We start from the raw sequence: 13970 nt of genomic DNA, 5'->3' as shown, positions 1-13970 counted from the left end.
ACACGTTAATGGTTACAGACGATCGAGATATATAGATCTAGTGATGTACCGGTATAAAAACACTAGTTTTAGAGCAAAAGACCTTCAAATCTAGTGCCACCCCCTTTGTACAAGGGATCTTACGGAACAACCATGAGTGGCTTACGGCTTAAACCGTTTTTTTGAATGCACCAGCGTGTCTTCCAATTAAGTAGCGTAAAATGCTACTTCAAGGCTTTTTCTGAACTCCTTAAAATGTAAAATTTGGCATAGACCTCTGGCTAGGGGGCCCCAACATTCATACTTCTCTACAGCAGGGGCTCAATATTTCCGCTAACCAAGTAACACCCCAAAAACACAGTCACAACCAGTCAACTTGGTTTCCCCCTTTAATAAACATTATTGTTGTAACATCTGCCAGATTTACAGAAGAACAGGCTCGTGTCCGACAGTTCATTTTTCTTTTCTTTTTTTTAATCTTTTTACATTTTTATATATTTTTAGGTTACAAACTGAAGTTAAGGAGAACTTACCATCGAGTCCCACCAAGCACAGTGCAACATTGAAAGAAAGGGGAACGAAGAGCCCAATGTTCCACTACACCCGGGGGCGGCCAACACCCGCCCTCCAGGGGCCACCGACAGGCCAGGCTTTCTGGAGATCCCAATCAGTGGCTCAGTCTCAGCCACCTGTGCTGAAGCAGGGATATCCTGACCTGTCGGTATGCCCTTGAGGACCAGCGTTTGCCACCCCCTAAACTACACCCTTCCTTCGAGGGGACCCGTGAGGGCCACGATGCTGCTCTAACCTCTTTCACGCCCGAGGGTCCGTGCTGCGGGTCCCCGAGGCGCTGAATTGGTTTACGGTGGAGGGGGGCGGAGACGACACAGACTGAAATCAAACGGATAAAAGGACCTTGCAAAGGAGTGTCCAAAAAAAAATAAAAATAAAAAGTATTAAGAGGTGAAACAAAAGTCGCAACTATACACAATTCAACCCTAAGGGAAGAACGCACTGGGAGGGCTACACATGTCAATTTTCAAAAGGAATAACAAAAAATGGTAGTAAGAACATTTCTCTGTAATTATGTTGAAGTAATGGATTGTTGGTTTTACACGGAGAGCAGACCTGCGTCCCCCAATTCCATATATATATATATTTTTGTATATATATATATACATACACACACACATATTTGGTTTCTTTTTAATCCTCTCTTTACAAGTTTATCTAGGTGACTGTTTTACGGAGTCGCGGGGTGACGCTGCGCCTCTGTTCCGGGTTCCCTCGGAGTCCTGCCTCGTGTGTGTGTTTTGGGGGGGCGGGGGAGGGGGAAGGGGGGGGTTAGGGGGAGGGATTTTGAACTCTGACTCCATTCTTCAGTTGCGCTTTTTGTATTCGTTTTTTAATTTTTTATTATTATTTCCGCCGACGCTTGGCCTCAGGTTTAGTCCACTGGTCGCTTCTCTCCGTATTTCTTTGTAAACTCCTCGGCGTTCTTACAGAATTTTTTACGGTCCTTTGAGTATTCTTCTGCTAGGTCTGCACGCAGTGGGTGCTCTGGCTGGGGGTCGTTTACCAGGGCAATGAGGGACTGGATGACTGGGGTGGGAAGAGAGAAGCACAGGGTAAGTAAATCAGGGGAGTGAGAGCAAGAGACTTCTGCATAGTACTCAGTGTCTCAATTCTCAGAACAATGGCCATAATATTAATAATAGCCATAATAATAATAGCCATAACAACAACAACCATAATAATAATTAGCCATAATAATTATAATATTAGCCATAAGAATAGCTACAATATTAATAATACCACAATATTGATAAGCCATCATAATGATAATAGTCGTAATAAGAATATCAATAATATTAGCCATAATACCTCTGCCGACAGTATTTCCAGGTGTGTTGCAATACCTCTAGGTCAGGGGCGTGCAAACTGGGGGGCGCGAGATTCTCTGCGGGTACGTGGGGGTTACAGAGGACTTGCGCTCTTCCCGAAGGCATTTAAATGAAATGCCGGGCGAAGCCCTCTGTAACTTCACTTGGCACGGAAGGCTTCTGGCGACGCGTGACGTCATTACGTCAGAACGCCTGAGCCAAGGTAAGGAGAGGGGGGGGGGGTAGAAAGAGCCGTCGGGGGTAAAAGATTGCGCACCCTGCTCTAGGTAATGGGTAAAAGAAGTGGCCACTGACGGGAGAGGGGTGCGTTTGTTTTTTTGTTACAGGATAGTAGAGTTGTGGGGTTTGGAAATAAAGGCCCCCGGATGTTTATTTAGTGAGGTGCTGGCTGCAGATGTGACCCAAAGATCTCGAAAGCAACGGCCGGAACCGTTTATTCATTGCTCATCGGAAATAAACGGGAAATACTTTCATGGGACGGGAGGGGGGAATTAACCCGGAAACACACTTTTGCACTACGTTGCAGTTAGCAGTAAAAGGGCGGGCTGTATTACATGCCACATAGGCTGCGATTTCTCGTGCGGACAGCGAGGGGAGAATTCCAAGTGTTTGTATCAAACATTTAATGTTCAACAAAAGCATCGTTGTTACTGTAGCGACAGAGAATTTCAAGGACCCGTTTCCGATCCATGTGCACACGCTTACAAACACGTTAACATTACATTACAGAGACTCCTTTTACCCTACTTGACCTTATTTTATATATCTCTGCCTATCCGTTTCTGATTTTAAAAGATCACTTAAAAATGTCTGGCCCAATTCAGATCCGTGTCCAGTTTGTAACAAACCAAGACTATACTTTGTCGTGGGTTAAAAAAAAACTATTTTTGCAGGAGAGAGGCTTGCTCCATTCTCGGTTATGTCAAAGCAGATCAAACAGAGCGACTGCGTCATTAATACATCTTATTGCACGAGCCATGGCATCCCTCATATCTCACCTGGGATCCATATCCCAACACAAAGACGCCCGCGGCCTTACAGCCGGGGCCCTCACAGGCTCTCACCTTGGTCAGTTTTGGTGGCTGGCTTCCAGTTTTCAGCGCTGATCACCGGCAGGCATACCTGGCCTTTCTCATCGATGTTCGGGTGGTAGATTTTGGTTTTGAACGTTATCTTGGGGGGTTTGAACGGGTACTCTGCTGGGAAGTTGATTTCAATCCGAAAGGCTCCCTTGTCGTATGGGGGATTGTCCTGGTGTTAAGGCGGGACACAGAAGGAGCTTGTGAGAATCGGGAAGTACGAGCTACTAGGCCAATACTCTCCATCGGTGCCAGAAGGGCATGCGGTAATGGCGGACACTGAAGAGTTAATGTGGCAGTGCCACCAGCTTAGCTATGTATTTCCCAAGTGGTAAATGAGGAAAAACAACTAAAAGAGATGTGAGCAACAGTAGTACTGTTAAATGTGAACAATATATATAGTGCTAAATAGCTCCTGAATAAGTGGCCCCAGTGATGCCATCCCAACACTGCGTTCCACTCCCCATGGGTCATACTCACGGGGACGATGAGACCTTGCCAGGTCAGCAGGTTGGCTTCGTCCACCTGGATGTTACGGAAATTTTTCATCCCAGATTTGCGGATCTCTTCAAGCTCCTGGGAAAGCAAGCAGAGCGGGGGGGGGGGGGGGGTAAGTGACGGTCCGTACATCGGGCACTACAGGCATCTCCAAAGGCCTGCACCCGACAATGAGAGATGCATAGGGGTGGGCCGGGGGAGAGGAGAGAGGGGGGAGATGAACCGGGGGAGAGATGGATGAACCAGGTGAGGGGGGAGAAAGAAAAAGGTGAGATAGATCGGGGGGGAGTGAGATATGGACCAATGGGGGAGAAAGGGAGAGATGGACTGGGGGGAAGGTGAACCAGGGGGGTGAGTCAGATGGATCGGGGAGGGGGACAGATGGGGGGGAGCGAGAGATAAACCAGTGGGGGGGAAAGATGGACCAGGAGTGGGAGGGAGAAGATGGACGAGAGTGGGGGGGGGAGGAGAGGGAGAGATGGAGGGGGTGGTGGGGGGGGAAGGGAGAGATGGAGGGGGTGGTGAGGGGGAAGGGAGAGATGGAGGGGGTGGTGAGGGGGAAGGGAGAGATGGAGGGGGTGGGGGGGGGGGAAGGGAGAGATGGAGGGGGTGGTGGGGGGGAAGGGAGAGATGGAGGGGGGGAAGGGAGAGATGGAGGGGGTGGTGGGGGGGAAGGGAGAGATGGAGGGGGTGGTGGGGGGGAAGGGAGAGATGGAGGGGGTGGTGGGGGGGAAGGGAGAGATGGAGGGGGTGGTGGGGGGGAAGGGAGAGATGGAGGGGGGGAAGGGAGAGATGGAGGGGGTGGTGGGGGGGAAGGGAGAGATGGAGGGGGTGGTGGGGGGGAAGGGAGAGATGGAGGGGGTGGTGGGGGGGAAGGGAGAGATGGAGGGGGTGGTGGGGGGGAAGGGAGAGATGGAGGGGGTGGTGGGGGGGAAGGGAGAGATGGAGGGGGTGGTGGGGGGGAAGGGAGAAATGGAGGGGGTGGTGGGGGGGGAGGGAGAGATGGAGGGGGTGGTGGGGGGGAAGGGAGAGATGGAGGGGGTGGTGGGGGGGAAGGGAGAGATGGAGGGGGTGGTGAGGGGAAGGGAGAGATGGAGGGGGTGGTGAGGGGAAGGGAGAGGTGGAGGGGGTGGTGAGGGGAAGGGAGAGGTGGAGGGGGTGGTGAGGGGAAGGGAGAGGTGGCGGGGGTGGTGAGGGGAAGGGAGAGGTGGAGGGGGTGGTGAGGGGAAGGGAGAGGTGCAGGGGGTGGTGAGGGGGAGGGAGAGGTGGAGGGGGTGGTGAGGGGAAGGGAGAGGTGGAGGGGGTGGTGAGGGGAAGGGAGAGGTGGAGGGGGTGGTGAGAGGTGGAGGGGGTGGTGAGAGGTGGAGGGGGTGGTGAGGGGAAGGGAAGGGAGAGGTGGAGGGGGTGGTGAGGGGAAGGGAGAGGTGGAGGGGGTGGTGAGGGGAAGGGAGAGGTGAGGGGGTGGTGAGGGGAAGGGAGAGTTGAGGGGAAGGGAGAGGTGAGGGGAAGGGAGAGGTGGAGGGGGTGGTGAGGGGAAGGGAGAGATGGAGGGGGTGGTGAGGGGAAGGGAGAGATGGAGGGGGTGGTGAGGGGAAGGGAGAGATGGAGGGGGTGGTGAGGGGAAGGGAGAGATGGAGGGGGTGGTGAGGGGAGAGATGGAGGGGGTGGTGAGGGGAAGGGAGAGATGGAGGGGTTGGTGAGGGGAAGGGAGAGTTGGAGGGGGTGGTGAGGGGAGAGATGGAGGGGGTGGTGAGGGGAAGGGAGAGATGGAGGGGGTGGTGAGGGGAAGGGAGAGATGGAGGGGGTGGTGAGGGGAAGGGAGAGATGGAGGGGGTGGTGAGGGGAAGGGAGAGATGGAGGGGGAGGTGAGGGGAAGGGAGAGATGGAGGGGGAGGTGAGGGGAAGGGAGAGATGGAGGGGGTGGTGAGGGAAGGGAGAGATGGAGGGGGTGGTGAGGGTGGTGAGGGGAAGGGAGAGGTGGAGGGGGTGGTGAGGGGAAGGGAGAGGTGGAGGGGGTGGTGAGGGGAAGGGAGAGATGGAGGGGTGGTGAGGGGAAGGGAGAGATGGAGGGGGTGGTGAGGGGAAGGGAGAGATGGAGGGGGTGGTGAGGGGAAGGGAGAGATGGAGGGGGTGGTGAGGGGAAGGGAGAGATGGAGGGGGTGGTGAGGGGAAGGGAGAGATGGAGGGGGTGGTGAGGGGAAGGGAGAGATGGAGGGGGTGGTGAGGGGAAGGGAGAGATGGAGGGGGGTGGTGAGGGGAAGGGAGAGATGGAGGGGGTGGTGAGGGGAAGGGAGAGATGGAGGGGGTGGTGAGGGGAAGGGAGAGATGGAGGGGGAGGTGAGGGGAAGGGAGAGATGGAGGGGGAGGTGAGGGGAAGGGAGAGATGGAGGGGGTGGTGAGGGGAAGGGAGAGATGGAGGGGGAGGTGAGGGGAAGGGAGAGATGGAGGGGGAGGTGAGGGGAAGGGAGAGATGGAGGGGGTGGTGAGGGGAAAGGAGAGATGGAGGGGGTGGAGGGGGTGTGTGAGGGGAAGGGAGAGGTGGAGGGGGTGGTGAGAGGTGGTGGGGGAGGTGGTGGGGGAGGGGGTGGGGGTGGTGAGGGGAGGGAGAGGTGGAGGGGGTGGTGAGGGGAAGGGAGAGGTGAGGGGGTGGTGAGGGGAAGGGAGAGTTGGGGGAAGGGAGAGGTGAGGGGAAGGGAGGGTGGAGGGGGGTGGTGAGGGGAAGGGAGAGATGGAGGGGGTGGTGAGGGGAAGGGAGAGATGGAGGGGGGTGGTGAGGGGAAGGGAGAGATGGAGGGGGTGGTGAGGGGAGAGAGGGGTGGTGAGGGGAAGGGAGAGTGGTGGGGTTGGTGAGGGGAGGAGTTGGAGGGGGTGGTGAGGGGGGTGGTGGGGGGTGGTGAGGGGTGTGGAGGGGGGGTGTGAGGGGATGGGTGTGTGGTGGGGGTGGTGAGGGGAAGGGAGTGATGGAGGGGGTGGTGAGGGGAGGGAGAGATGGAGGGGGAGGTGAGGGGATGGGAGTGATGGGAGGGGGTGGGTGGTGGGGAGGGAGAGTGGAGGGGGTGGTGAGGGGTGGTGGGAGGGGTGGTGGAGGGGGTGGGTGTGGTGGAGGGGGTGGTGGAGGGGGTGGTGGGGGGTGGTGAGAGGGGTGGTGAGGGGAGGGAGGGATGGAGGGGTGGTGAGGGGAAGGGAGAGATGGAGGGGGTGGTGAGGGGAAGGGAGAGTGGAGGGGGTGGTGAGTGGTGGGGGAGAGATGGAGGGGGTGTGGTGAGGGGAAGGGAGAGTGTGGTGGGGGTGGTGTGGGGAAGGGAGAGATGGTGGGGGTGGTGAGGGGAAGGAGAGATGGAGGGGGTGGTGAGGGGAAGGGTGAGATGGAGGGGGTGGTGTGGGGAAGGGAGAGTGGAGGGGGTGGTGAGGGGAAGGGAGAGATGGAGGGGGAGGTGAGGGGAAGGGAGAGATGGAGGGGGGTGGTGAGGGGAAGGGAGAGATGGAGGGGGTGGTGAGGGGAAGGGAGAGATGGAGGGGGAGGTGAGGGGAAGGGAGAGATGGAGGGGGTGGTGAGGGGAAAGGAGAGATGGAGGGGGTGGAGGGGGTGTTGAGGGGAAGGGAGAGGTGGAGGGGGTGTGAGGGGAAGGGAGAGGCGGAGGGGGTGGTGAGGGGAAGGGAGAGGTGGAGGGGGTGGTGAGGGAAGGGAGAGATGGAGGGGGTGGTGAGGGGAAGGGAGAGATGGAGGGGGGTGGTGAGGGAAGGGAGAGATGGAGGGGGGTGGTGAGGGGAAGGGAGAGATGGAGGGGGGTGGTGAGGGGAAGGGAGAGATGGAGGGGGTGGTGAGGGGAAGGGAGAGATGGAGGGGGTGGTGAGGGGAAGGGAGAGATGGAGGGGGTGGTGAGGGGAAGGGAGAGATGGAGGGGGTGGTGAGGGGAAGGGAGAGATGGAGGGGGTGGTGAGGGGAAGGGAGAGATGGAGGGGGTGGTGAGGGGAAGGGAGAGATGGAGGGGGTGGTGAGGGGAAGGGAGAGATGGAGGGGGTGGTGAGGGGAAGGGAGAGATGGAGGGGGTGGTGAGGGGAAGGGAGAGATGGAGGGGGTGGTGAGGGGAAGGGAGAGATGGAGGGGGTGGTGAGGGGAAGGGAGAGATGGAGGGGTGGTGAGGGGAAGGGAGAGATGGAGGGGGTGGTGAGGGGAAGGGAGAGATGGAGGGGGTGGTGAGGGGAAGGGAGAGATGGAGGGGGTGGTGAGGGGAAGGGAGAGATGGAGGGGGTGGTGAGGGGAAGGGAGAGATGGAGGGGGTGTGGTGAGGGGAAGGGAGAGATGGAGGGGGTGGTGAGGGGAAGGGAGAGATGGAGGGGGTGGTGAGGGGAAGGGAGAGATGGAGGGGGTGGTGAGGGGGGAGAGATGGAGGGGTGGTGAGGGAAGGGAGATGGAGGGGTGGTGAGGGGAAGGGAGAGATGGAGGGGGTGGTGAGGGGAAGGGAGAGATGGAGGGGGTGGTGAGGGGAAGGGAGAGATGGAGGGGGTGGTGAGGGGAAGGGAGAGATGGAGGGGGTGGTGAGGGGAAGGGAGAGATGGAGGGGGTGGTGAGGGGAAGGGAGAGATGGAGGGGGTGGTGAGGGGAAGGGAGAGATGGAGGGGGTGGTGAGGGGAAGGGAGAGATGGAGGGGTGGTGAGGGAAGGGATGGAGGGGGGTGAGGGAAGGGAGAGATGGAGGGGGTGGTGAGGGGAAGGGAGAGATGGAGAGGGGTGGTGAGGGGAGGGAGAGATGGAGGGGTGGTGAGGGGAAGGGAGAGATGGAGGGGGTGGTGAGGGGAAGGGAGAGATGGAGGGGGTGGTGAGGGGAAGGGAGAGATGGAGGGGGTGGTGAGGGGAAGGGAGAGATGGAGGGGGTGGTGAGGGGAAGGGAGAGATGGAGGGGGTGGTGAGGGGAAGGGAGAGATGGAGGGGGTGGTGAGGGGAAGGGAGAGATGGAGGGGGTGGTGAGGGGAAGGGAGAGATGGAGGGGGTGGTGAGGGGAAGGGAGAGATGGAGGGGGTGGTGAGGGGAAGGGAGAGATGGAGGGGGTGGTGAGGGGAAGGGAGAGATGGAGGGGGTGGTGAGGGGAAGGGAGAGATGGAGGGGGTGGTGAGGGGAAGGAGAGATGGAGGGGGTGGTGAGGGGAAGGGAGAGATGGAGGGGGTGGTGAGGGAAGGGAGAGATGGAGGGGGGTGGGGAAGGGAGAGATGGAGGGGGGGGTGAAGGGAAGGGGAGATGGAGGGTGTGAGGGGAAGGGAGAGATGGAGGGGGAGGTGTTGGAAGGGGTGGTGAGGGAGGGAGAGATGGAGGGGAGGATGGAGAGGGGGGATGAGAGGAGATGGAGGGGGTGGGAAGAGAGAGATGGAGGGGGATGGACGGGGAGAGGAGGGTGGACAAGGGGGGGAGGAAGGAGGAGGAAAACATGGACCGGGGAAGAGGGAGAGATGGGACGGGGGTGGTGGGGAGGAGAGGGAGAGATGGGACGGGGGTGGTGGGGAGGAGAGGGAGAGAGAGATGAACCCGGGGGAGGGAGGGGGGGAGAGGGAGTGATGAACCCGGGGGGGGGGAGAGGGAGAGATGAACCCGTGGGGGGGGGGGGGGAGAGAGGGAGAGATATGAACCCGGGGGGGGGGGGGAGAGGGAGAGATGAACCCGGGGGTGGGGAGAGATGAACCAGGGGGGGGGGGGGGAGAGGGAGTGATGAACCGGGGGGGGGGGGGGGGGAGAGGGAGAGATGAACCCGTGGGGGGGGGGGGAGAGAGGGAGAGATATGAACCCGGGGGGGGGGGAGAGGGAGAGATGAACCCGGGGGTGGGGAGAGATGAACCAGGGGGGGGGGGAGGAGAGGGAGAGATGAACCCGGAGGGCGGGGGAGATGGACCCAGGGGGGGGGGGTTGGAGAGGGAGAGATGAACCCGGGGGGGGGGGCGGGGGGCGGGAGAGATGAACCCGGGGGGGGGGCGGGCGAGATGAACCCGGGGGGGGGGGGGCGAGGGAGATGAACCCGGGGAGTGGAGGGGAGGAAGAGATGGACCAGGGGGGTGGGAAGGCAGAGAAAGACCAGGATGGGGGGGGGGGGGGGGGCAATGGACATGGGGTGGGGCAATGGACCAGGGGTGGGAGAAGATGTTGGATCTCACTAATTCCTTCAACAAAAAGAAGGTTGAAAACCCTGTTCTAGAGGATCAGAGCAGCTGCACGTTTCTGTTCCCGGGTCACCGTGGTACCTTTGCACTCTGCGTTCTGATCTCCCCTCTCCCTGCAGCCTTTACTCGCCCTAACTCAGGGGTTCTCAACAACAGTCCTCGACCCCCCCCCAAACAGGTCAGGTTGAGGAAGTCCCTGCTGCAGCCCCGGAGGCTCAACCAGGGCTCAGCCTTCGACTGCACCACCTGTGCTGAAGCAGGGATATCCTGAAAACCTGACCTGTTGAGGTCGGGGGGAAGGGGGGGGGTTAGTTCTTAAGGACTGGCACAGAGAACCCCCGTCCCAACTGTAAATATCTCAAACTTGATTCCTGGTGCTCTGTTAACAAGTTAAAGCAATTCCAGTAGTGGTATAACAGCAGAAATACTAGCCTCTGCAGTGGGACGCTGGGATTCGGGGCTTAGTGCAATTTGTTACTTTCCTGTGAGTTGCAGGTACTACACAACACGTTTGGTGTCAAAAGTTTTAACATGCTACTGATGACTAGTGCCTGTGGTGTACCGTATAACGCAGAGACTTTAGGGATGAATTAATCAACTGCACAAATTAAGACGCTGGCAAAATACTGCAATCAGGGTTATGACTGATAACGTCTGACTGTGGCGAATAAACCTCCACTCAATCACTACACTTACGCCAGTTATAAACGGTAAATAAGAAAACCATAAATGCCACAAAGAGTCCCACGCGGGGTGTATGAAGCCTGTATTTATGGTGAATTAAGAGTATCATGGTTAATTGTAGGAAACGAGCACGATCAGTTAAAAGATCAGCACGAAGTTTCGATATTCTCTGCATCTCTACGCCAATAAATACAGTACAATGTCCCAGATTACCTTCACACTGGCACGAACTACCCCATAAAATATAATCCGTTCAGTCACACAACGAATGTGTAAGCCGTTTTATCATTACCAAGTGACTGGTTTATCAGATAAAAGCAACAATACGGGTTAACTTAAATAAATAAATATATTTTTTTTTATTACAGGTTTGAAGCAGGGGGTCTCCAAAGCTGAACCGTTAATTTCAGCTCCGGTGGGCCCCCTACTTCCAGAGATACATACCTCGGTAGGGGGTGCCGGTATCTCCTGCAGAGTTTCAAGAGACAGGTCACACGGCCAATAGGAAGCCGCACCGGATGACGTCACAGCTTCCTATTGGCCCATGTGACGTGGGACCGCCATTATGTTAGGACACAGTTTATTTTCCTGCAGGTAAGTATCTCTGGAAGCAGAGGTCACCAGAGCTGATATTAACACACTTCAGCTCCGGAGACTCCCTGCTTCAATCCTGTAATAAAAAATATTTAAGTTTTTTTATTATTATTAATTAACCCATTTTGCTGCTCTAAAAGTAATATTTATTTAATAAACCTCGAGCTATTACTTGCATCAATATAGTCGAGAAAATAAATATTAAGTAATTTCTTTGGTATCAAACCTGTGCACGAGTTCCATGGGGGGGATGAGTGTATTGCAGAATTAACCCCCAACTCATTTGGTAATTGAGAATAAAGTAATTCAATCACATCCATTATATTTATCCTGTATAACATCTGAAACCGCTCAGTAATTTTGCTTTCACTTTTGGATTCCTCCGAGCGTTTTGCCTTCACAGTGTCAGCGGAAGTTGCAGATATTTCCTCAGAAGAAGTAGCTGCATGTTCTTTGAGTACAAATTACAGATTTTTCTTTTTATTCAGCCATGCAGTGTTTCAATGGTTTCAAAAGCACAATAATACTGCTTCAGAAAGCAAACAAACAATCTAGTTTGGATGCCGGAGGATAAACTGTGAATTATATCAGTTTCTCCCATTCTAAATCCTGCATCATTATCTCTATACCCCTTTACCCTATGAAGACATCATAATGGCAATACATTTTCAATGAGGATGATAAATCGCCTGCCTTATTGATTAATGTCTGTAGCTAGTACAATATAAAAGCAACAACTTATCCAGATGAAAGCTTCCTCTAGCTTAGGACTAGTATAATACTTCAGAAGCACAGGGACGCGAGGTCATTGGGGAAGGCTATACATTGTGGTGCAATGCAATACTCATAACGACAAATGGCTACATTCCTGGGTACCAGGTGATCTCCTCATTATTTGTATTGTATGGTGCAAACATTCTGCAGCACAGTATATTGTGGGAGGGAGGACAATAACATTGTATAACAAAGGAATACATATATGTCAAGACAAACGGACATAAGGCTGCGCTTATAGTACCAGCGACGCAACGTCACGTGCGCTTATAGTAAGCGCGGCGCGACAGCTTGGTCGCGATTGCTGGGAGTCATCTCAATTTAGAAGCGTAGCCTAAGCAAGGAAGGCCCAAGCAGCTTACGCTTAATGCAGTGAAGTAACAATTCTGAGCCACATACCTCAAACTCCCCCAGGGGCAACAAGGGAGCTCACTGAGGGCACGAGGAGAAGGGAGACACTATACGCAAGGGGCTCATTCCCAGTTATAACAAGGTGGGAGTACAAAGCCCTGGAAATATACACCCATACAAAATGCCCAACTGCACTTACATATCCAGGGAGCTACACCCCTAAGAACAGTCTGGCACCCACTCCCTGGAACCCTGTTCCTGCTCTAGCCCGCAGTGTGTCCATACACCCGAGAAGCGGTACTGTGAAGAAGTTCTGTGCCCTTCATCCCATAGACCCACGACTGTTGTAGTAGCAATGCCAAACCTTACATCCAAACACCCTCCCCCATATCCCAGACACACCTCTCCCCCCCCACCCCCCAACATCCCTGCGCCTAGATACCTTCTCACCCCCATAGCCCAGGCATTGTCCCCCCTCCAAACACCCCAAGATCCCTGCGCCTAGACACTCCCCATCCCCTCCAAACACCCCATGAAAACTGCGCCAAGACACTCCTCCCATCCCCCCTCCAAACACCCCAAGATCCCTGCGCCTAGACACTTCTCTCTCTCTCTCCCCCCCATATCCCAGACACCTCGGGATCCCTACACCCAGACACAAGGAAGTGCCGGGGGGGGGGGGGGAATACTTTATTTCAGACCCTCTGTCGATGCTGACAAGAGGACCCCCCGCTTCTCTCACTCTCAGGCGGTGAAGAAGGGGAGGCGGGGTTCCCCGGTCAGCCGATGCCGGCTCAAGCCTTCCCCTCCGTGGGGATCCCCTCCACCCTGGCCGGGTCACCGCCTTCTCTCTCTCCCCCTCGGGGGGACAGGGAGTGCCGGGCCCGGGTGAGGCCGGGGATCCGAGGCCTAGTCCCGGGCGTTGTGCGCTTCTCCCTGCGGTCGCTCCGAGCCCCAGCCCTGCCCTGCGACCCGGCAGGTGTCCGGGTGTACCGTAGAGGCGGGTGTGCCGGGGGACAGGTTCCCGGCCCGTGTTATCCCGCCGCCCGAATGAAAGAGCCGCCCCATCCCCCCCATTACCTTCATCAGCCTCCTGCTGGCCGCCATCTTGGATCTGAGGGGAGCTCCCACAATGCAACGCGGCTAAAGGGCCGGTACTTCCTGGTGCTCCCGGGCCGGGTCACCGGGCAACCGGGTGAGGCCCACACTGGAAGGGGTGTGAGGGGAGATCCCCTCCCTTAGGAGGGTAACCAGGCGTGGCAGTGAGAATGTAATCACGCTCCAACCATTTATTATATTTATATATATATATATATATATATATATATATATATATATATATATATATATATACACATTAAATTAATTTAAATATATATAAAAAAAGTATCCATATATATACACACACACATTCAATTAATTATATATATATATATATATATATATATATATATATATATATATATATATATATTATACTTATTCATATATTACAGACTCCAGCCGTGTGTGTGTGTATATATCCTGTTGTAGCTGCGACAACGGGTTGCCCGCCTTCTGGCTGTACTTAAGGGCAGGACCGCCCTAAAGTTGGTTGTTCCTTCCCTCTGAGGAAGGCAGGTCACACGACTGGGAGCCTGAGATTGGGCCTTCCCATGTGCGCTTCCCTCCGGGGGAGAGTGAGTGTGGACCATACCTCTGCCACCGTTAGGGAGGTGGGGAAGAGCCAGGACGGCTGCGGGTGCCCTTGGCTCGTAGTGGTGGTCCAGGAACCATCATCCAGTGAATCCTGAGAGACTGTGTTGGGCAGATCCTGCCTTGCTCCTGTTACTGCAGAGTATACAGCAGGGCCCCGGGAATACGGTGGGTTCTGCTCCAGGGGCCCGCCGTATCGCCGGAAAGCGGATCCGGCGATTTTCTGTGATTTTGCATGCACAGAACGGCGTTTTTGCCGTTCTGCG

The 13970-nt window shown here is 55.7% G+C and overlaps 1 protein-coding gene across 1 annotated transcript; it reads right to left on the bottom strand.

Annotated features, from left to right (window-relative positions):
- Positions 1-355: 355 nt before the first annotated feature.
- Positions 356-13192, bottom strand: UBE2L3 (ubiquitin conjugating enzyme E2 L3). The gene is made up of 4 exons (XM_075568531.1): positions 13090-13192; positions 3443-3538; positions 2948-3134; positions 356-1581 (listed from the first exon to the last, which is right to left on the bottom strand). The coding sequence occupies exons 1-4, from the start codon at positions 13114-13116 to the stop codon at positions 1427-1429; spliced, it is 465 nt and encodes a 154-aa protein (XP_075424646.1). The 5' UTR covers positions 13117-13192; the 3' UTR covers positions 356-1426.
- Between the last annotated feature and the right edge of the window lie 778 nt (positions 13193-13970).

The sequence above is a fragment of the Ascaphus truei genome, chromosome 13 (assembly GCF_040206685.1).
Source record: "Ascaphus truei isolate aAscTru1 chromosome 13, aAscTru1.hap1, whole genome shotgun sequence".
NCBI lineage: Eukaryota > Metazoa > Chordata > Amphibia > Anura > Ascaphidae > Ascaphus > Ascaphus truei.
Note: the sequence above shows the minus strand (reverse complement) of the source record. Positions and strands in the feature narration are given on the sequence as shown.